The sequence below is a fragment of the Pteropus medius genome, unplaced genomic scaffold, assembly GCF_902729225.1.
Source record: "Pteropus medius unplaced genomic scaffold, Ma_sr-lr_union100, whole genome shotgun sequence".
Taxonomy (NCBI): Eukaryota; Metazoa; Chordata; class Mammalia; order Chiroptera; family Pteropodidae; genus Pteropus; species Pteropus medius.
This window is the reverse complement of record NW_024348304.1, coordinates 4,997,065-5,021,803: the sequence shown is the minus strand read 5'-3', so window position 1 is coordinate 5,021,803 and position 24,739 is coordinate 4,997,065. Positions and strand designations below refer to the sequence as shown.

Sequence of the window (24,739 nt, the reverse complement as noted above, 5' to 3'; positions counted from 1 at the left end):
AGATCAAGAATTAGGCCTTCAATTATTTAAAACAAACAAACAAAACTAGGCTATTTTTATAAAATACAAGAGAAACAAAAGAATTCATGAGACACCCCCACCCCCAAAAAAAAATGAAGAAGAGAGACAAAAATTTGATATAGTAAGCTTGTTGAACAATAACCCCCAGCTAGTGGTCAACTGGAAGAGGAATAGACAAGTCAAAGAACTTCAACACAAGAGCTCTTGAAAACACAGGAGACATCGAGTCTCTCTTCCCAGGTTTGACTACCTACAACAGTGACTACTGAAAAAATAGAATCCCACTTTTTCACAAGGATGCATGGTATAATAGTGGTAAACATGACATGTGAACGTAATCTGATTGGGATGTCATCCCACAGACTAGCATGGAGAATCCATGGATACACTTCTCAAGAAGTCCAGTATTACCCAAAATTAAATGCAAAACTGTGTTGGCATGTGACTAGTGCAAATGTGAATCCTTCTGGTGAGAAAGGCCATAGCTTTTATCAAATTTTCAAAGGGTATACAATCCAAAAATTATAGATCTCTACCCAAACGTATCTACTAAAAAGAAAATAAAATGATCTTTTTAAATTAAAATTCCAGACTAAATACCAGGACTTAAACCATTTTACAGAAAACTACCCTATATTCAGTATGAGTCATTTCCCTTTAATTTTCTTAATTATAAGGATATTATTATAGGAATATAAACTGTGAGACAAATGGGTCTAAAAGGTGTTGGATAACTCAAAGCTTTTCATATTCTATGTAAATTCTACACATATGTGTAATGAAGAGAATATGTAAGTCTGGATACAATAATCAATGTAAAAATGAATATAAAATCAAATATAAGTCTACGGCCATGCCATCCTGAACGTGCCCGATCTCGTTTGATCTTGGAAGCTAAGCAGGGTCAAGCCTGGTTAGTACTTGAATGGGAGACCACTCAAGAATACCAGGCACTGTAGGCAGAAAATGAACAAACAAACAAAAAAAACAAATATAAACTGCAAGAAGATAATAAGCACACAGAACTAAATAATGCCACATTGTAGAAAATTTCGATTAGGACTCCTGGATAGAAAAGTTTCTAAAAAGAATGAAACCAGTTTTGAAAACGTTCCCTAAGTATATTTATGGATAAATATGTAATTTATGCTCCCTGGATGACTTAACACCTCAAAGATAATACAAATAGCTAATGCATATTACAGTATCGACTATAAGACATTCCAAGCATTTTATATACAATAGCTCATTCTGTCCTCAAATATTCTATGAAATAGTTATTGACATCATCCTCAGGTGAGAAACCCAAGGTTTAGGGAAGATAAGTAATTTGCTCAGGGTCACAGTTTTTAGGTGACAGAGCCAAGATTTAAACCCAAGGATTAAGGTTCTCTATATAGTTTTACATGCTCTTAACCATTAAAGATAAATATTATGAATCATTTATTTACTTACTTTAAGTTTTCCTTTGTTAAAAGCACAAATTGAGACTTGATAGGCAGAATGTCCCATATCAATGAATATTACGTTTCTTGGTTTCTCATCTAATGGAGGAAGATCCTGTTTATAAATTCCATATGCTAGTGCAACTGTGTTAAGAACAAAGAATTAGATTAATTCCAGCACAGCAACCACATGGAAAACAAAGAAATCACTGTGATACTGCACATTTTAATACACACTAGAGTAATACAGATTAATAAGTTTCAAAGTAACATTTCATAATTTGCTTAATGTTTTTAATTTTATTTTTTCTTTACCTATCTATAATTATATAATATTAACAATTCTTACAGCCAACATAGGACTTGTTTAATCTCTGCCAAAATACTGTACTCCAAAATGACAAGCTTATAAGAACCAGTACATAATAGTTAAAAAAATATATGCTATGTATTACTTGGAAAAAAACTATAACAGTATTTTTCTGACAATGATTTCAAATTGCATAGTGCTTACCTGCAGTAGTTTCATTCATCAATCTTAAACAATTTAAACCTGCAACCTGGGCTGCGGCCATCACAGATCTTCTCTCAGCATCAGTGAAAAAGCTAGGAATCTGGTATTTAGAAATAATAATTAAGTATATTAATCTGATGTAGATTTCACTTAAATATTCCATAAGCTGAAAAATGTAAACTAATTGCACTAAACTTGTGCATCGCTTAAGGCAAAGAATGGTGTTCTAATTAAATAAATGAGAAAATATACTTGCTTTTTTTTTTTTTTAAGTTTGGTAATTCTATACTATAAAATGTTGACCTAAAGTACAAACTCAAACTTAAAGCAATTAATAAGATGGAACAGTTATTAATCTAAATCCTCTTTGTGTTGGTCTGGCCTATGAAAAAATATATTTGTTTGGCTTTAACCATGAAAAATTAAAAACCAAACAGTCTGTTAAAATGAGATTGATTAAATATATATGTTTTATTTATATAATGGACTCTTAGGTAGCTGTTAGAAACAATCAGGTAGATCTGAATTGTCATTGAATAGTATCTTTAATACATTAAAAAAATGCATGTATAACATGATTTTGTGTGTGTGTGTGTGTGTGTGTGTGTGTGTGTGTGTGTGTAACAAGAAGAATACAGTCCCAAATGTTTACAATAGTTATATTTCAAAGGGATGGGGGAACTAGATTGCAGGGGACTTGTGATGAGTATGTGTTTCTTTTAAGATCACCAAAAACATTAAACATATTTCTAATAAAAAATAAATTCAGGCTTAAACCTATAACTAATATTTACATATACTTAGTTCTATCACACTAAGAAACACTTTGGTTTGGTCTACAAACAGATTTCTAAAAAGCTAATTAAGTACATTCATGTACAAAATAACATGGGGCTCTTCCAATTTTTTTTAAAATTAACTTTACTGAGGTAACATTGGTTAATACAATTATATAATTTTCAGGTGTACATTATAATTTAACATCTGTATATTCTATTGTGTGTTTATCATCTAAAGTCCAGTTTCCTTCAGCTATCATATATTTGATCCCCTTTACCCATCTTCAGCCTCCCCCACCCCCACCCCATATTTTCTCCCTTACCCCATCACATCCCCTCTCCCCATGCCCTACCCTCTGGTAACCACTAGTCTACGGTCCATGTCCATGAGCCTCTGTTTGTTTGCCCTGATCCTTTGTTGCTTTTAGGTTTATATCCCACATATAAGTTATATTGTGTGCTTTTCAACTTTTTCTGCCTGGCTTATTTCACTTAGCATGATTATCTCGAGTTCCATCCACATGGTCGCAAATGGCTATATTTCATCTCTTCTTTGGCTGAGGAACATTCCATTGTATATATGTACCACAGCTTCTTTAGCTAATCTATCATAGGACACTTCGGTTGCTTCCATGTCCTGTCCACTGTGAATAATGTTGCTATGAACACTGGTGTGCAAATACCTATATGGATATGATTTTTTAAGTCTTTGGGGTGAATACACAGTAGAGGGATTGCTCGATCATATGGTAGATCAGTTCTTAGTTTTTTGAGGAACCTCCATACTGTTTTCCATAGTGCCTGTACCAATTTGCAGTCCCACCAGCAATGTATGAGTGTTCCTTTTTCTCCGCATCCTCTCCAATTTGTTGTTACTTGTCCTGTTGATTATAGCCATTCTAACAGGTGTGAGATGGTATCTCATTGTGGTTTTGATCTGCATTTCTCTAACAGCTAGCGATGCTGAGCATCTTTCCATATGTTTGTTGCGGGCTCTTCCAATTTTATTGTTTTTTAAATTTAGAAATTTCATTTAACACATATTAAAAACAGGAATATAACTTGAATTTTGATAAGATTGTTTATCTCGATTTTGGTATTACCATTCTGACAAAACTCTAAATTATATGTATGGTTCATTTAAAATTCACTGAGCACTTATCATCAGGTACTTTTCTAGCCACTAGGAAGAGAGTAGTGAATACAACAGAGAAAATACTTCCCCTCGTATAGCTCACAATGTGTCAACTGCACTAACTACAAAGTTAATAACGGCCAAGAAGTTCATAATGCTCTATTCTGGCACTCATTTCTGGCATGAAGGTAAAATCAAGTATAATTAAATAAGTACGGGTGAATTTAAATTTAAGATGGATTTTTAAAATTTACACCATTCTGACATACATTTTCAAGTGGCAGAATGATGGAAGAGTTACGAGCACAGACTTGGGAATAAACTATCTGGGTGTGATTTCTAGCTTTACCACTTATTAGTTGTACTGATGTGGGGCAAGTTATTTAACTTCTCTGTGCCTCAGTTTTTTAATCTGGAAAATTTGGGTTAACAATATCCTCATAGACTGGTTCTGAGGATTAAATTGGTCAATATATATTAAATGCCTATAACAGTACCTGACCAATGGTAAACTATTATTACTAAATGACTGGAAAACAAAATATTAAGCTCTAATATTTGTCTCATTAAAAAAATTCCAAATACCTAGCAAAAAACCTGATTACTAAATTCACATATAAAATATTGAATGTCAACTCGAAAAATAAAAATTAAAAAATAAATAAAAAATAAATACACTGAAGAGTTCGTAATCTGATTCTATTTTTCTGATAACATAAGACTCTTGAACTTATGTAGTCAAGTTTAAAAGTATTAGAAATGTACTCACATTTAGGTGACCACATATAAATTAAAAACTAGTTATTAATATGTAATCAATATATGTAATGTATATAAACTAGTTATCAATATATAATTAAGAGCTCACTATATATGTTAAAAATCCTTAAATATCTTTTCTTTATGAAAAATACTCCATGATCTCACTGATATGTGGAATCTGCAAAAGCTGAATTCACAGAAGCAGAGAGAATGAATGGTGGTTACCAGGGGCAGAGGTGGGAAAATGGGGAGATATTGGCCAAAGGATATAAAGTTTCAATTACATAGGCTGAATGAGCTCTAAAAAGCTCATGTATATCATGGTGTCTACAGCTAATAATAATTGTATCCTGGAAATTTTCTAAGCAAGTAGATATGAGGAACTCTCATCACACACAAAAAATAAATAAAAAGGAAATTGTATGTAGAGATGGATATGTTAATTAGCTTGACTACTAATCATTTCACTATGTATATCAAAGCATCGTGTTATACACCTTATAAACAAACAATTTTAAAAAAAGAAAGGCATGTGGGAATTTTGGGGGTAGAGAGGGATATGTTTATTATATTGTTAGTGATAATGGTTTTGTGGGTGTATGCAAATATCAAAACTTCTGAAAGTATGCATGTTAAATATGTCCAATTTATCATTTAAAAAAGATCTTTTCTTTCTCATATAAAATATATACAATCTCAAAATCTCAACTGGGAATTTTCAACCTTTGCCATAAAATGCTGAAGTCCCTAGAGGTGGCAAGTTAACTGCTACTTGGAAAGATTCTTAGGGATAAGCGGCAGTCACTAACTAATCTCATATGTTACTTTTTAAGATTCACAATTGACTTTTGGGAAACAATCCTGAACTGTACCAAATAAGATTTCTTTTTAATGTACAGTAAAAATAAAAATGAATTTAGGTTATTTACTGGATAATAAGGCATAAAGAGTAAAAAAAAAAAAAGGTTGGAACAGTATTTCAATATTTCACTCTCCATGGTTTCAATCACCTGTGGTCAACCAAGGTCTAAAAATATTAAATGGAAAATTTCAGAAATAAACAATTCATAAGTTTTGAATTGTGCGTGATTCTGAGTAGCGTGATGAAATCTCACGCCATCCCACTCTGACCTGTCCAGGATATGAATCAACCTTTTGTCCAGAGTATCTATCCTGTTACAATGCTACTCCCACGTCACCACTCAGCCGCCATCTCAGTTATCAAATGGACTGGCATGGCATCGCAGAGCTTATGTTCAAATACCGCTTATTTCACTTAATATTGACCCCAAAGTGCAAGAGTAGTGGCGCTGGCAAGGAGAATATGCCAAGGTGTAGCTGAAAAATGCTTCCTGTAAGTGAAAAGGTATGAATAGAGGAAAAAACACAGTATAAAAACGATTTGGTAATATCTGTGGTTTCAGGCATCCAGCGGCAGTCTTGGAATGTAACCCATGTGGATAAGACGGGACTACTGTACACTGGAAAATATGATTCAAGAGTATTCATTGCTGAAGTAAAACTTACTGAAATCACACAGTCAGCCACTGGTTTCTTTAACGCATTTTCTGAAGTCTCTTTAAGCTTGGCCAACAGCATTCCAGTAACTTGCTCAATTGCAAAAGGTCTCTCTTCTTCTAGGTACCGTACCTAAAACCAAAAGTTGAGATATTTATTGACTCACTTATTCATCCAACAAATATCCTGTGATCATCTACTCTATGCATAATGGATAGACAACGGTAAAAAAGGCAAAGTCCTAGCTCAAAGCTATATTCCCAAAAGACTGTTCTAATATCAAAACCCCTTTTCTGAAGTTTCAGTGCCTAACACACAGTATTACAACCAAATTATTTTCAGAAGTATCTTTACCTGCTCCAGATTCCCATCTCCCACAAAAGAAATTTTTTTCAATCAATATCCTAGCTAATGAAGAAGAAAAAAATAAAATAATCTTTCTTTTGAAAGCAGAACTCTTCCTGGGTTTAAAATGAAAGCTTCAGTCCTATAGTTTTGGAGAAAGGAAATGAGCACATCAAAGGAAAAAAAAGAAGAAATGTCTTTATTTTTAAAAAACTATGTATCACTCCAAGGCTTCTGGGGATAATTATAAATTAAACCTTAGAGATGTATATATGAAATTTAAAAATTATTTTTAAATCAAATAACCATTTAATCTTAATTGTCATGAGTTAGTCACAATAGACTAGGTTGCATTTCGGCACACAAATGGAACTTTACAGAACTTCTTGACCAAGGAATACTAGAAGATCTGTGCTTATTGAAGTAATCAAACCCTTTTATTATGACAACTGCAAAATTAATAATACAAACTTACCTTAGAACCCACATAATGACAACATTTAATTGAGGAAAAGGCAATGTCTGTTACCTCTGTATGGAGTGAATAATTTTATTCTATAACACTAAACTTTGGAAGATCTTTAAAGAACTTCTTTCTCAAGTAGCACAATGTATGTATAAGTGTGTATGCATATGTCTACATAATGTTATAAGATTTACTTTGAAACAGACCTAAAATTCATATCCATTTGTCTATAAATCAACTTAAAAGTTCAGAACCCGGTATTATATGAAATTAATAAGTGTGGGAAGATATCACACACTAAAATAAGGGAAAATGAATCAAATACCATGGTGTTAGTCTGATTATAGGAGGCACAACAATACAGTATTCTTTTGTGTAAGAATATAAAGTTAGATGTAATATACATCAAAGTATATTCAAACAAATGTCCAAAAAATAGATAAATCAAAAAAAAGATCTCCAATCTTCAAAAGAGGAGGAAATGTAGTTCAAAAGAGGACTGATAAATGATTTCAAAGCCTTTTACATGCAATCATTATGACTACATAAAACCTGTATCACTCAAAAATTTGGTTTGGCTTTCTTTAAAAATTTTTTCTGTTTTTCTCAAACTACTTAAAAATCATGATTTTTAATTTTCTTTTTAAAGAATAAAAACAATTTAGTTTAGAATAAAAAACTGCTTCTCATGGTCATTAACCAGAACTTATCATATCTAAAGGATATCTAGATATTATTCTTTATCTCATTATTGTTATCATAATCCATTCAGCTTCCTAATCAGCAATCCTTGACCCACAAATTACACTTAAAATATGGCTTTACAATTTGTCTCCTTGTCTTTAATCTCTCATGGTGTATTCTTTGAATTATTTTAATAGCCTCATGTCTTCTTAATTCATCATGCATTCCGTAGTCAGAACCCTCTCTCTTCTAAAAATGGAAATATGTGCATAGCCTAAAAATATACTGTTTAAAATTAGTTATTAAAATAGCTTTTAGTATAATTCATATAGCATAAAGTTCATCCTGTGGTGTACACAGTACAGTAGTTTTTAGTATATACACAAAGTCATGCACTGATCAACACTAATTGTAGTATATTTTCTACTACCCTAAAAAAAATCCTGTAGCCATTAGCAGTTAATCCCCATTCCTCCTTCCTCTTAACTCCTAACCACCACTTATCTACTTTCTGTGTCTATTGATTTGCTTGGTTATGGACATCCATACAAACGGAATCAGAAAACGTATGGTCTTTTGTATCTGGCTTCTTTCACTGAGCATGTTTTTAAGGTTCATCCATGCTGTAATACATATCAGTAGTTCACTCATTTTTATGATCAAATCATATTCCACTGTACAGGTTTACCACACTTCATTCACTCACCAGTTGATGGGTACTTGGGTTGCTTCTACTTTCTGGCTATTATGAATAAGACTACCATGAACATTCATGTTCAAGTTTTTGTGTGCACATATGGTTCAAATCTCTTGTGTATACACCTAAGAGTGAAATTGTTGGGTCATATGTAACTCTGTTTTGAAGTATCACGTTAGTTTTTCAAAAATCAACAGAAATATGTTTTTATTAACCAATGTATAACTTACTGTCTCAGGATGTAGAATAAAAATCCACTATCCCTCTCTCATTTGGAAGAAGGAAGAAGAGTTTGCTTTAACACTTGTAATATGTTATAAGATTCTTCTAAATTAGAGAAAACTCATGACAGTTAACATACTTTTGGGGCCTATTTTTCTAAATCACATATGCTACCTCTGCCTTTATCCCTTAAAAAGTTTACCTCTAAGTTTTGCAAATAATAATTTTTCCTTGATAATAAAAGTATTGTTTGGATTAAGATTATCATCTAATTAGAAGATTTTTGCACTCACTAAATCTTACTACAAAAATTGCCTGTATCTTACCATATATGTACTGCTTCCAGAGGAAAAAAGTTAAATTACAAGTAGGCAATATTATCGTATTTGGTTTCTTAAATCTAAATCTACATTTTCACTGAGAACAGAAAGCTTACCTTAACTCCTGCACTTCCATTAGGCATCTTCTGCAGCTCATAGGGAAGCCTGATCCTTTCAGTTTGCACAATAGGATCATCAAATGAGCGCCCATGAAGCTTTTTGAAGCCATGAATTGTATTTCTTACATTCGTGACTATCTGTTGGCAGTAAACACTTTAATTTATCAATTACTTAAAGAATGTAAAATAAGCACTACGCTAATACTTGAGAATCATCAAGTCTCTTTATCTTTTATACCCAAGTTCACAATTATACACATTCATTCTTCTGGTTTCCAAAGAATATAAATTATACAATAAGAATGAGTGCATCTTACTGATTGCCCACCCCTCCCTCCCCAATTCTCCTCTTATCCTAGGAATGTTAGATTTAAAATTAATGTCTTCACAAAAGAAAGAATAAAACTTAATTTTTTTTCAAATAATTAAAATGTATCTATAACTCATCATTTGGCTTTCTTTAACACTTTTGCTCTAGAGAATCAGAATCACTAATTTTCTTTCCACTTTCATCACTGCACTTTTATTTAAACTACATGTTTCATTGTCCCATTTTTTGTTTTTTTCTGAATATCTAATTCATAAAAGTTCTCATGTCACTTCTACTGCTAAAACTTGCTCCTAAGCTAGTAAATTAAAACTCTTCCCAGGTAGCATGGTGCTAAGTTAAAGTCTCTTAATTTGTAAATGGCTTGTATTCTGGCTATGTAATTTTTTCTTTAACTAGACCAAGTACTTCCAACTATAGAATATTATTGACATCCAGTTGTTGCCCTCTCAGTGACCTTTAAAAGCCAAATAGATCTTGATCTTCAATTATGAGATGAAAACTGCAGGAATGAATTACCATGTTGGTTTTTTAGCTCTTCAGGAGAAATAACTTTACAGTTTGCTTTCTCCAGAAACTCTGATATCTATATTACTCACTTAGATCAGCCAGAATATGAAAGGTAAACTTTAGTGAAGGGGTCATTTTAGCACAAACTCAACATCTTTTATGTACAACATGAAAGTATAAGATAAAAGCAAGTAGAATATAAAAATTATAAGCAAAAATTCTAGATAAATGAATCGATTATTCCTATGAAGCCACGAAGAAAAAGCCTCATTAAACAAAGTTACTTAAAAATGAAAAAGAGAAGACCCGGGTATATATTAAAAGGTAAAAAGTAATTGTTAAAGTCTTTTGGTTCAGGGCAATAAACAGAGTCCAAGTAAAATGAACCTATAGCACAGAACATTAAAAGTGAATGTGTTACTACAAACATTTCAGAAACCTAAAATATAAACACTTAAACAGATTCCATGTAAAGCAGTGGAGGCCACACTCGGTTATTCTGGAACTTAGTTCCTCCATTTCCCGCCTTTTTTCACCAAGACACTGCTCACCTGTTGTTGAAGTGTATATCCTCATAGGACACCCTCACAGAAAGTTACCAGAGAAAAACTGATGTCATATAGTGGTAAATCCTAACTTTATAAGTAAGAAGATTTTTAATAAATAAAATTCAAAAAATATTTTATAACCCAAAGCAAAATATATCTAATAAAATACAAAGATTTAAGATCTGTTATATTTTCACCATTCTCTTTATCACTCTGAATTACAAAAAATGGGAATTTAGTTACCAAGATTCGGTTAATTCTTTTTATAAATCAAAACATTTACAGTAACAATTTACCTGGCTCTTAGCTGCATTTCCAATGGCTCGAGTTCTTGATCCTAAAGATATACAGGCCCTAAAGAGGGAAAAACACAAAGTTTGTTCCCATGGTATTTTTATATCAATGTGCCATTATTCTGCTTCTCCTTATACAAAAGGTAAATTTCAAGGATTAATATAATCATGTATTACTTAAAAAATAGGTTACCCAAAATCAGAATTTTATATATTTTTAAACTTTCAAAAGTAATGGAATAGTGGTCAGAAAAAAATGTTATAATCTTAAACAATGTGCAAATAGGTGGCAATACTATGTTCATCACCCAAATTGTTTTTTCAAATTCTATTGATCTAATCTATGACCTACTACTAAAATTAACTGTATTCAGTAAGGACAAGCTGCTTGGATCTAAATTCTAGCCCTGCCATTTAACACTTAAATAACCTTGTGGAAATTACCTAACTATTATTTGCCTCAGTTTCCCATCTAGAAGATAGTAATGATCATACCTACTCACAAAATTGTGTGAGGATTAAATGAGTGAATATAAGTAAAACTTTTGAACAATATGACTACTGTTTTTACTACTGCATTTATATTAATTCTGCTTACAAAAACAAGTATAGAGTAACAGTATCATCAAAATACCATTTTGTTATGATTTAAGAAAGTATTCCCATGATTTCAGTTGGAACTACAGGTAACTATGCATTCAACAAATAGTTACCGGCATTGTGTGTATATACTAGCTATAATCATTATCTTTGGAGAATTTATAGTCTATTGAAAAAAATCAACATATAGGATTATCAATGATACTAGCAAATAATCACTTCTAGATAATAAGGCTTAGGAAAAGCAAACAGAAGAGATTTCTGAATTAAGACTTGAAAGCAGAGAAAGCATTTAAATATGGAACTTTTGCTGAGAAGGACATTTCTGATACATAGATGTATGTTTATTTTCAATGACAGCCACAGTGATCCTCTTAAAGACTAAGGTCATAAGACTCCTCTGCTGAAAACTCTCCAATGGTATCCTGTCTCACAAAGTAAAAGCTTAAGTCTCCCGACCGCCAATAAAGCCATCCAGGCTGTTCCTTGGCTGCTTTTTCCTGTAATTTCGACCTGGGCACACTGGTCTCCTTGCCATTTCTAGAATAGGGAAAGCACACTTCTGCCTCAGTGCCTTTGTACCTGCTGTTCTCTCTTTCTGGAACACTTCTAAATATATCCACATGGCTTGTGCTCTCACTTCTTTCATGTCTGTGCTCAAATATCAGGTTATCAGAGACACCTTTTCTGACTGCCTTATAAAAACAACATTCTTGCTCCTAATGTTTACCCAACAAAAATATCTCCTAATGTTTACCCAATTTAATTTTTCTCCACCATGTAGCACCATCTGATACAATTTATTTACTAACTGTACCACCGTACTGGGGTATGAACTCAATAAGGGAAGATAATGTATGTCCCCACTGCCTTGATCCCCACTATCCAATATGGTAGCCACTAGCCACATGTGGCTAGTAAAATTTAAACTGACTAAAATAAAAAATTCAGTTTCTCATCATTAGTCATGTTTCAAGTGCTCAACAGCCAACTTTCAAGTGCTTAACAGCCACATGTGGCCAATGGGTATATAGAAAACAGAATATACATAGAATAGAACTGAAATACTTTAGAATACAAAGTTCTGCTGAGTAGACCTGGCCTAGATCATTATCTGGTACATAGTAAAGGTACTGGATGGTACATTACTGGATGAATGGAAACATGGCTCCTAAGGGAAATGCTTATTTGGAAAGTAGGAAGACTAACTCGGCTAGTTTCATAGTACATTTTGATAGACAGCGCCAGGGTCAGATTATACAGGGTCTCGAATAACAGATTATAAATTATAAATTTATTTCAGTAGGTAATAGGAATACATTAAAGCCTTTTGAATAATAGAGAGAACACTCCACGCTTGTATATAATACGAACACTTGTAAAGATCCTAGAATGGTGCTTTTCAAGGGTTGAATTAGATACTCTTATATTGGGGACCACTGAATTTTTAGGGACGTCAAGTAGTTAGGTTCATTTAGTTGATTTAACAGATGTTTTTTGAGTATCTATTATTTGTCTGGCAGTCTGTTCATTACTATAGATACAACAGTGAGAGAGAAAGACACGATTTGGGCTTTCTCAGAACTTACAATGCCACAGACTCACCCAAAGGCGAATAAACTAGGTGCTACAACAGAGGGTGCAAATAGTGCTGTGGGAATAAAAAATAGCAGGAATTAACCTAGAGGAGGAGGGTCGGGAAAGGCTTACCGGAGGAAATGATGAGATCTGAAGAAAGAGTAAATGATGAGATGGAAGCAGAGCAGAGTTTGGTGGAGATCATTTTGACTACAGTGTGAACTGATGGAAGGAGAGCTAGAAGTTATCGGTAATCTTTATCAGGATGGTGGCAGCTGAGACAGGAGGAGGAAGAATTAAGAGATACTTGGGAGATAAAACTCAAAGACCTTGGTGATGGACTAGATTTTCACTATCAAAAACGGTAGCCACCAGACGCGTGTGGCTATTAAGCCCATGAAATGTGGCTAGTCTGAATTGAGATGTACTTATTCTAAGTGTGAAATATACTCTGGACTTTGAAGATTTAATATTTAAAAATTGTGCAATATCTCATTAATTTTAAAATACTGATTATATGTTGAAATAAGATTTTGGATATATTGAGTTAAGTCAAATATATTAAAATTAATTTCACCCGTTTCTTTTTTTTTTAATGTAGCCACTAGAACACTTAAAATTACGTGGTCACACTTCATTTTTAGTGAACAGTGCTGGAATAGATTAGAGAAGAGGCAAGGATCAAGAATAATGTCCAGGTTTCCAGTCTGCAGAAGAGGGTAGACAGTGGTGCCATTCAGTGAGACAGAAAACACTGTAAGAGGGACAGGTTTGGGGAGGGATCATCACAAATTCTATTTTGGACATATTAAGACTGAGGAATTTCTGAGACAGCCACAATATATAATTAGAACTAAAATGTTAAAAGTGATGGACAGATGTAGGATGATGAAATGGTCTCTAATTGTGATCTGGTAAAAATAAGAAAATAAGGCTACAGCAGGAATCAGCGGATCCAGTGATATCTTCACATTTCTTGCAAATAATTCCCAGATTCAACATAGTCTTTGCCAGAGTAGATATTTACATATCCAATTAAGGCAATCCATGTGGATGGTTGACATTCCATCCTAAAACTCATCAGAGAAAATATGGATTTGCCATCTCTTGGCCTACTTATAATCTTTCTCGCTACTCCATTTTTTTGGACACATTTCTGAATACTTTTAATTTTTCAATATTAGACCATCACTTGAGTGCATAGAAAATCTTATTCTTAGGTTGATTCTCAAAGCTTAACTTCTGTTAGAACATTAGATCCAAATAAGACTGATTCAACTATCATTTATTAAGTGCTAGATTCTTTGAAATATGCTTCACACATATATCCTTTCACATTTTCTGATATTCTCTTTAGTTATGAATAGATATTTAAAGCTTAAAAAATTTTATGTCATAGCTTAGAAATACTCAATGTTTCAATACACAGAAGACCATCCTCACATAGCTAATGGTCTTCAAACTCCTTTCTTCCTTCAATTTTCTGTCAAAAAAATTCTAGGGCACAACCATTAAATAACTACCTGTACCAAGGATTTCAGAAAAATTGAAATGAATACCTATTTTCACTCAAAACTTTCATCTAACTTCAGTAATACCAAGGGAAATAGACACATCATACTACATATTAGGTGCACGTTTTTATAGAAAAGTATATTCAATTGTTATCAAACTGCATATCATATAATGCACTGATATTACACTTTTATAGATTATTTCAACTACTATTTAGAAATTCCACTTTATACCTAAAACAAATGAGAAGGAATGTTTACAGTGCAGCTTATATCTATGATATCCAATCTGGTGTTGCCACCACAGCAGTGATCCCAGGTTCTTAGAGAATGTCACAGAACTCCAAACAAGCAAGCAAAATTTCTAAATGCCCTTTGTTACTTTTGGTAGAGGAGGGGTATAAATATCAAATGATGGTATGTTACTTTAAAAAAGTTATATTTGTATTTTCCCTTAAAATTTAAGATTATTTTTTTCTCTCTCTCTTATAAAGCCTATTTTTATAAGGCCGAGCGTGACTGGGTTGGAGAAAACACATACTGCTAGCAGACTAAAGACACTTCTCACGTAAGAGGTCAGCGCTCCAAATGTGTTTGCTTCTTTGTTAATCTCCGCTATGGATTCAAAATCCCTTGATTTTACCACTTATACTTTAAAAATAGATCAGTTACTACTTATAGGGTCTTCTGCTACCATTGAGTAGACTCTAAGAAATACAATAACTCAATAATGATATGAGAGGGCAATCAGTTGGTTTAAATCAAGGGGTCAGCTCCTTACATTGCCAGTTTGGCTGCACAAACTAGTTTCAACTATGGTTGCCAAAATATCCATAAAGGATTTCTCAGCCCTGGCACTGATAATTTGGGCCAGACAATTCTTTGTTGAAAGAGTGGGGCTATTCTGTGCACTGCAGAGTCTGGAAGCCCCCTGGCCTCTACCTGCTACATGCAGTGGCATTCCTAGCAAAAATATCTTCAGATATTTTCAGATGTGCTCTAGGGGGCAAAATCTCCTCTAGTTGAGAACCACTGACCTATACCATCATTTTCCATTTATTGTTCTATGGAACATAGTTCCGTAGACATTCGAATAAGCTGGGAAAAACATTCTTGGAGTGTTTCAATAGATATAAACACATTAAAGGATATGAGAAGTTCTGCACTAAAGAAAGCATCTGCTTATTATTTCCCAAGCTTGGCTATCTGGACAAAAGTTGCCCTAGAAAGGGGTGGAGGAGTGTTCTCAAAAGGCTTATTGTTGCCATTTACTTTCTAGCTTGCTACTTAGAAAAATAAGACTACTTGTAGGCCTATATGTTTAGTAATAACAAAAACTTTCCAATCTTGCAATATGAACAATGGATAAACATTTTAACATATAGAAATAACAAAAAATTCTTTAAGAGCTTCCAAATACTTTTAGTAAGCATAATTCACAAATAAAATTAGTTCATAACTTGAAATCATTAAAAGAAATCACACATTTACATCGGTAGACGTAATAATTAACAAGCGAATTAGATACATTAAATTAAATATTATTTAACTACAATATTATTAGATCAGATATATTATTTGAAAATCTGATTATTTTATAATCCACCATTTCAAAGACAAATAGTACACAATTTTAAAGTTCTTTTGATTATGACTGCCTAGACCAAGTATTTGCTAATTATGACTTGCCGCTTATTTTTGTAGTTTTATCAAAACACGGCTATACTCGTTTTGTTCTGTAGTAACCACATACCACAAGGACGACCAATGGTACGTTAAACATCTTAAGCTAAGATATCATGTAATCTGTACATATCATTCCTTGCCTTCTAGAAACTTTTTAAGAGTTTCCCACCCACAAATTTAAGGCAATGACTGTAGATTCATTTTGTTTTGTTGCATATTTTGTTTTGTTATAGATAATATTCATACTAAAAGACTTTATAGTCCTAGCTTTAGAATGCTAAAGTGTGAGACATCTGCCCTTCCACTCATCTCACAATTTGATTAAAAAAAAGTGAAGATGTTCATTGAATTTTTGTTTGTTAATAGTGAAATAATGTGAACTTTTCACTAACTGCAGTGTATCTATCAATGAACTAGTATACAGTCATTAAAAAGAATGAGATAAATTAGAGCTACATGTACGAGTTTTTTTAGAAAAGCAATCACAAACCATGTATAATGTAATTCTACTTTTGTTAAAAAAAGAATAGAAAATCATCTGGGTTATATATACATACTCACGTACTTGCATCAAACTAGGAACATGCACACTAAATTGTAAGAGGTGGTTAGAAAGGGACAAAGGGGGAGAGTCATTTTATGTAATTCTTTAGCATTTAAAGTATTTTAAATCAAAGTTAATGTAAGGTCATAGTAAAACATACAAACCAAAGGAACTCGTATAGTACAAAGAATATGTAATTAAAGTAAAAGTCTCTCCCTCCCCCTAAACTTCTATCACCATAAAAAGTCCTCCTACCCAACTATAGCCACTGATAACCTCTGAAGTTTGGCACTGTTGATGTATAAAAAATTTTAATACTCAAGTAAGTGATTTCTACTTTTTTTGCATTGAAAAGAACATCTCACATATCTGAAATGCAGTATTTAAATATTTTCCCATATTTTCAGATTATTCATGCACTAATCAAGAGGGAAAAAGAAAAGACAAAACCAGAGAACTGAATATTAAGTCTGATCATACAAGATTCTGATAAAGCAATACACCTAACAAAAATCTCCTGAAATAGTTTTCATTCAAAAAATCCATTTTCTTAATGTAAAATATGTCCATAAAAATTCAAAGCATTATACACTATGTATTAAAAGTATACCCTCCAATGTTAATTGTTTATAGTCTTCCGCCCTGCTTGCCTTCATGTTTATACTAACACGTTAGTATCCTTTTTATGAATTTTTAAAAATAAGACTTTACATATTCTTAAAATAACTTAAAAGCATAATAAGACATTTAAAAAAATAATTTCTTAAAAGCTAGCAAAAAATAGATGACTTTGCTGATATTAGAGCAAAGATACGTCTCTGTATAGTAACTGCCTCGCCACGTAATTTATCCCTTTGATTTTTACATCCCCATTAACGTAGTCTGTATACAGCATCCTTATGCCAATGGATAATGGAAGGACATTGGGGATGTAAGCACTCCAACTTTACAGAAGGTGAAATCTGAAGAACTAGCAGGTTATATTACTTGTCCTTGGTCCCTTAATTTATAGGCCAAAACTTACGCAATTACCTTTTTCATTAAACTGTCCTTCTTAGTTTATACATGGTAACCTCCCAAGGATACATAATCAGGTATGTTAAAGAATGAAACAAATGTGAAAATGTATAGATGCCAAAAACCAATAAAATTGAATATTTCTTTCTTCTTCTCCACAGGATCCTTTCATAATGTATTTGAATCTTAGAAATATCTGTGTCACTAGTATCTTGATGTCAGCAACTGAAATATGGAAAACAATTTTTTGTAAAGCTATGTTTATATGTATATATAATAGTGTGGTTTATTAGAAATGTTAGTTCCTGTAATAGTTATATTTTTTTGCTAGATAGGCATTCAATAAATGAGTATCCAGGGATCAGAATGGGTATTTTTTCACTCAACGATTTAAGAAAAAATTATATGATACAATATGATACAAAAATAATTATATGATACAATATGACATTTTGAACTTATAATATAAATTTAAGGCCCCCAAAGTAACAAAACAGTGTAAGAGCATGGATTACAGTGAATTATTAATATTAGTTCAATAAGAATAAAAGATACATTCCTGAGGTAAATGACAGTACATAGTCAGGGAAAGAAAGGCAGAATTTCTGATAAAAGCTAATTATGAATATGATCCTTCCACCTTAGGAAATTTCTAGTTTGTTAGGCTCATTGAACCTAGATATTAGTAGTGACACTCTTACACACACATCAGAAATATATTAAATCTCAGTCACATAGAATTAGCCAATGTGCCTAAGAATAGCAATAAAAAGAACGTTAGAGGACTGGAATGAGCAGCCAAATTTTTAAAGAACACTCTTTGTAAGCCTAGCCAGGTTCTTTAAAGAGTCATGCAGTCACTACTAAAATTGCAGAGTCTAGAAATGCAGTATTTGTCTTACAGTTCTGGTATCTGATATTTCAGGATAAAGCTTTAAGGATTAGGAGAATGTCCATCCTACCTCTCATTTTTTCTTCATAGGTTAAGTCCCTAAAGCCAAAGGCTGCCCCTATTAACCTCTACTAAACGAGAGTGAAATTTCCTGGTTCTTTTCTGGAAGAAGCCCATATCTGTTTTGGCTTAAAACAAATCTTATAGAGATGAAGTTACAAACAGTTCACAATTACTGCTTCAGCCTCTTATTGTGCATAAAAACCAGGAAAAGATGTAAAAAGGAAAAACAAGAGTTCTAATAGTACTATGAAGATTAACTGACCTACACTCATATATGAGAATATAAAGATCCAAAATTTCAATAGAAATATAATGCATAAATCTGGAAAAGGTGATATAAAACCTTCCAGAATATTCTTTCAAAGAAACCAAAGCACAAGCTGCTTCAAGTAAGCTACTCTTCAACATATCCTGGACATATTTAAAAAAATTATTCATAGAATTGTAGTAATTTAATCATTTAAAGGCTTAACAATGATCTTGGTTAAGATTAGTCTTATATTAAAAGTATTGTATTTTGGACCATTCAGAGGAGTCAAACTAATATGGTTACCTTTCCATAAAAAGTAAGACATGAACAGTTGGTTTCCTCATAAAATTACCTGTAACAGGAGCTTACAATAATCCAATTTTTCATATCTCTGCCTTAATTATATTCTTTGCCAAAAAACTTCCCAGACCAGAGAAACAATAGAACATGTGGGAGCATGTTTCCATGACATAATGCCATTCCTTTTAAGCCTTTCATCAAAGATTCATAATAGAATGACTCCACAGTCATGTTTATACAGAACAGTCGCCTCCGACTCTCCAACAATTCAGTCTGTACAAAAACACTTCTGATAGGTTCCAACTCCACCACTTTCCATTAAAGGACGCACCTCACCAATACAAGAAGCCAATGACTCCCATCCCTAATTTCTCTCCCTATTAATGCACCACTCATTAACATACGCTCCTGGAAACCAGTCCCATTACCTCGAATTCTCAAGGACACTTGTGTAGAAAGCCCTGCACACCTCCATCGCCTCTTAGAGAGAAAAGAAGAAAAAAAAAAGAAAAGATAAAGAAAGGCAGGCAGGCTTTCTGGGCCAGATGAACCTCTAACTCATAAGATTCCATTTGTTACTTTTCTGCAGGAAAGCTGTCACGCAGAGAGAGAGAGGGAGAGGAGGAAGGGCAGAATGAATGTGGAATTCTTCACTCTGCTAGCGGGGGATGCCCGCCCGCGCGGCCGATAATCCCTAAGCTCCACTAGAAGTAATCAGAGATCTTTCTCCAATGTTCGGGACATGGAGGCGGTCCCACACCAAGCCCTTTCCGGAAGCAAAGCAGGGCTGGTGGAGAACCAGGTGTGGGGTGCGGGTACAGAATGGAAAAATGCGCAAACTATCAGAGCCAAGTCCCTGGCCCTTGAAGGGAAAGCAGCCTCGCGGAGCAGGCAGTCCGACCCCCACTTGGGCTCGCCGACCAGCGGGTTCTCGAGACCGCAGCTGGTGGGCTGCACCTGTCATCTCAGGGCTCGGCGCGCATCCCAAGGCAGCAGGCGGGACCAACCAAAGGGTCGGAGAAAACGTTTCTTAGGGCCGGGGCTACGACCAGACGAGGCACTTACGGGGTACATCTGTCGCTGTACTCATTGGCGATGGTCTCGATGCCGCCACTCCTCGCTACAGCGATGTAGCAGTTGAGAAAGCCGAGGTCAATGCCAACCACAGACATCCCGCCGCCTGATGACCGGGGCGATAGTGCTGAAGCCTCCCGTGCGGGGATCGCGTCCTCTTCTGGGCTGCTGCTCCTGGAATCGAGACTCCTACGAGAAGCAAAGGAGAGATGACCCGAAGTCGCTACGCATTAAATCTAGAGCACCGCGTCGAGCAACCGCGGAGGAAGTGCAGGCCGCCGCGCCGCAGCCTGCGCCGCCGGGGTCTGTCTCCACTGCGGTTCGGCCGCCACCAACCGGCAGTTACTGGGGTCTGCGCCTGCGCGCTCGGCCGCCGGGGAGGCGCTCGAGCCGCGGCTCCGCGCCCGAAGCTGCGCCCCTCCTCGGCTTCGGCCGCTTCCGTCAGCGCTCGGGCAACGGCTGCCTGAGGAGCTGCGGGTTCGAGAAAGATCTGGAAAATGGAGGCGGCTGAGCCGGCCCGGGGTGGGAGGGCAGAGAGGGAGGAGCGGGGAGGATCAGGGAGGAGGGAGAGGGCAAACGGCGTGTTTCGCTCGCCCTCGCGCGGCAGCTGAGCATAGTGCGGCTGGGCTCGCGGGGAGGCGGCCGCTGCTCAACCAGCGGCTCTGGAGACACCCTTGGGTGCTGTCGGCCACGAGAGCCGCGCCCGCTACAGACGGGATGCTGCCAAGGCCTGCGAGAAGTCGGGCGCTGGTGCGCGGCGCCTCCGGGGCCGCCCGCAGCCCGGGCACCCACCCGCCGGCCTCGCCGCCCCCGGGGGCCCGTGCGCCGCCCGCAGCGCTCCGGCGCCGCCGCGCTGCCGCCCGCTGGCTGCCGCGCCCCGCTCTGTGAGGTGGCGCCCATTGTGCTGCGCGGCCGCCCGGCCTGGCCTCGCCACCAGGGGCGCCGCCGACGCCGGCGGAAGCGAGTCCTCTTCGTCTTGGGAGAAAGCCGACCCAACAAATTGTACCAATTTTTTTCCCTCCTTATCAGGGCTTTATGTACCAAAAACCAAACTGTCAAGAAACGAAAGCACACTGACAACTCTCCCTTCGTGCCACTTCCTTCACACCATTCCAAAGATGCAGCCGCCCCCACTAACTCGACCTCAAGTGGCCTGATGCGTGCGTGTCACTATGACACCTGGCGGGCCCGGGCGTCGCCTCCAGCCTCTGCCAGGGAGGCCCAGCAGGCTCAGCTGCCTGCCCTTTTCATTTGACCAGCATCTGATGTCTGTCTGAGGCTTCACCAAGTTAGAGTTTACACTTACGAAGCCTGGCTGTCCTGTTCCTCCTGCTTCGGTTCTCCATGGGTTTCCTGTTCCTTCTCGTCCAATTTCTCATGGGTTTCGTGTTCCTTCTCGCCCAATTCTTCATATGTTTCATGATCCTTCTCACCCAATTCTTCGGATGCTTCCTGTTCCTTCTCACTCAATTTTTCTGGTGTTTCCTGCTTCTTCGCGCCCAATTCTTCTGATGCTTCCTGTTCCTTCTCAACCAATTTTTCTGGTGTTTTCTGTTCCTTCTCACCCCATTTTTCGTATGTTTTCTGCTCCTTCTCGCCCAATTTTTCATGTGTTTCTTCTCTGCTTGCTGCCATCTTGAAATAGGCTTTTCCACCAGATCCTTTAGTACTCTTATTGTCCCTCTCTGTCAACTTCTTAAAAGAATTTATGCTTTTTACTAATATCAATGCTGCAAAAGCAGCAGCAGCAAGTGTGGCTATAGCTATAAGGGCTATGAAATCCATCTTCAAGGGCAATACTGCGGAAAACGGAATGTACAGTATTGTCTTGACTCTGGTTTTTCTACGTTAAGGAATCACACCTCTCTTCCATTTCACAAGCAGACAGAAGCAGAGGCTCCCAGTCGACCCGTCGTCAGGGACACCGCGGGCTGGGCGGAGGGGCCTCCCGGCAGGCAGTGCGTGCAAGAGCAGAGCAGGGATTGGGTACTGGCTCTCAACAGAACCCAGGGCCCTAGCCCGACCCGGTGAGTGGTTCATGGCTTCAACCCTCCCTCTTCACTGGCTTCTTGGGCCATCATCCTTTTAGTCCCCCCACCATCTAGATTTATTCCAGAATATCCTGAAACTCTTAGGACCATTTATCCATCCTTTCTGTCTGTAAAACTTCAGGATGTGAGAATGATTTTTCTATTAAAAACAAACAAACAAACAAACACGTAAAATGCCAGAGTAAAAAGAAACAGTTGAGGGCAGGAGCAAAGGATTGTTATCACATTCTTTACAATTACTGGAAGGAAATGAGAGTACCTAGTTATTAAAGGGATGGCAAGCTTTGAGGCTCAGACTTGGGTTGTAGTCCCAGGTTCGCCTAACAATAGCACAGTAGGCCCTTAGGCAAGTTACTGAACTCTACCCAAAAAAAAAAAAAGACAAAAAAATGAAGTGCAATGGCACAGAAGCACCAAAGAGCATGCTGTATTTAAAGAATCAGAAGTTGCTGGTAAGTCTACAATGCCTAGAAGGACAGATATGATGTATAGCTGAAGTCTGGAGCTAGATTGTAAAAGATATTTTATGTCATCATAAGAAATCTTTATCCTGTAGGCAAGCAGTTTACCTTTTCAAGAATAGGACTCCTTTTAAATGTAAAAAATATAGCTCCTAAAGTAACTATTTTTAGCATTTATTGAAATAATTAGTCCACGTACTAAGTTCAAGAACACTTCAACTGTATTTTGTTACTCCCCAAAGCTTATACATATATGAATAAAAAGGCTTCATATAAATGTATATAAAACTTCATTTTTAAAATCCAATTTTCAATTTTACTAGGCATATTCACTTGTGGATTACTTGCAAAAACTTCCCCCCAACATCTCCCAATCCAGATGACCCACAAGTCAGGATCTACTGCTACATTTAGAGAAATAGATGGAAACTGACATGATCAGACTGGATTTAAAAAAATACTTTGGAAGCAGTGTTAAGAATGGATTAGAGCAAGGCTGGTTGGATACACAGGGGTCACAGGAGACTGTAGCAGACTCCTGATTGTCTTTGATCATCTGTTTTGTCATGTACACATGGCTGTTCAATTATTTCTCACCTTATAACTAAACATGACCAAGTCTAAAGTCTCACCAATGTGTATGTGTGACATGTGCAACTTCCACCTTAGCTGGTTAAAATCCCTCTTCGCTGCCCAGATTTATCTTTCCCTTTTCCTGCAGGTGGGAACACAGATTAGCCTGAGACTCAGCTTTGACTATGCAGATGATTACAATGCTCTAAGAAGGGGTTCTTTCCCTGGGGTCCCCAGGTCCCCAAGGAATATATAGATTTAAAGAGGGAGTTGTCTTCAATTTAGAATGTAGACACAAATCACAGTAGCTTTAATGATGTGATTTTTCCCACAAATAGAAATCAAATATCTCCCTACTACATTATAACTGTTAGGTATATTATTTCAAACAGTTGTCATCAGTACTATGAAATTATAGTAATAATTAGAACATGGACTTGTAAATGTATTAAAAAGAAGTGTATATTACTATATCACAAATACATATTTTTAATATTTTAATAACCATATTTCAAATATTATTTCCTTTATAATCCTACGTATTTTATTTGCTATATTTAAAAACTATTATAAGGGGTTCATAGGCTTTACTAGAGTGACAAAAGTGTCCATGCCACAAAAGTGATTAATAACCCCCGCTCTAAGAGATTACAGCAAAAAGACTGAAGGAAGGTAGATCTCTGAAGGAATTCATGGAGAGGTACTCTGGTATTTTTGACTGCTCACCTCCCAACTATTAATTATGAGAAACACTTATCTTACTTAGACCACTGTATTTTTGAGTCTCTTTGTTACAGCAGCTTGGCCTTTACCTTCACTGAGATTATTGAAATAGCTTGCATTAGTGACAATGAATCCTGAATCAAAGCAATGGCAGTCAAAATGGAAAGAAAAAAAAAATGTAAGAATTTTTTAGGAAGTAGAATTTACAAGAGTGGGGGAACTATTTGCTATATGAACTGAGGTAGAGGGAAAGCAAAGATAACTCCCAGGTTTTGGGGGTAGGTGACTAGATAGAATTGCTATGTATTGTTAAGCGAGATAAGGGTTATGGAAAGAGAAGCAGGTCTTATTTGAAACAGGTGTTAGTAGAAATGTTGGGTTAGAGAACTCTGATACATATAGAGAAGGGGGTGTAAAAAACAATTAAATTGCATTTGGAAACTGGGCTAGGCTAGAGAGAAATATAAGTGTCACTGGCATACAGATGGATCTGAAACTAAAGATACAGAGAAACTGGGGAGTATATGTAAAGTACAAAATGAACTTAGGACTGACTAGTCCCTTAAGAATACTAAAATTTAAGATAATAGTGGAAGAAAAGGGGCTCTTTGAATTTATATTTAGATTAATCAGCTAAAGACAAACAAAAGTTATCACTTATTTAGATAGCATAATGTTTGTATATGAACAAAGGAATTATTTCTTAA

General features: G+C 35.8%; 1 protein-coding gene and 1 pseudogene across 1 annotated transcript in view; one reads left to right on the top strand and one right to left on the bottom strand.

Moving 5' to 3' along the window:
- Positions 1-20,559, bottom strand: part of HSPA4L (heat shock protein family A (Hsp70) member 4 like) — a 46,284-nt gene extending 25,725 nt beyond the window's left edge. Inside the window, exons 1-6 of the mRNA XM_039879575.1 lie at positions 20,216-20,559; positions 10,710-10,767; positions 9,025-9,165; positions 6,184-6,306; positions 1,981-2,080; positions 1,477-1,610 (exon numbers count right to left, since the gene is read on the bottom strand). Of these exons, the coding sequence (XP_039735509.1) occupies positions 1,477-1,610; positions 1,981-2,080; positions 6,184-6,306; positions 9,025-9,165; positions 10,710-10,767; positions 20,216-20,322 (663 nt within the window). The 5' untranslated portion in view covers positions 20,323-20,559. The remainder of the gene's footprint in view (positions 1-1,476; positions 1,611-1,980; positions 2,081-6,183; positions 6,307-9,024; positions 9,166-10,709; positions 10,768-20,215) is intronic.
- LOC120616324 (uncharacterized) lies at positions 865-983 on the top strand (annotated as a pseudogene).
- Positions 20,560-24,739: the final 4,180 nt, after the last annotated feature.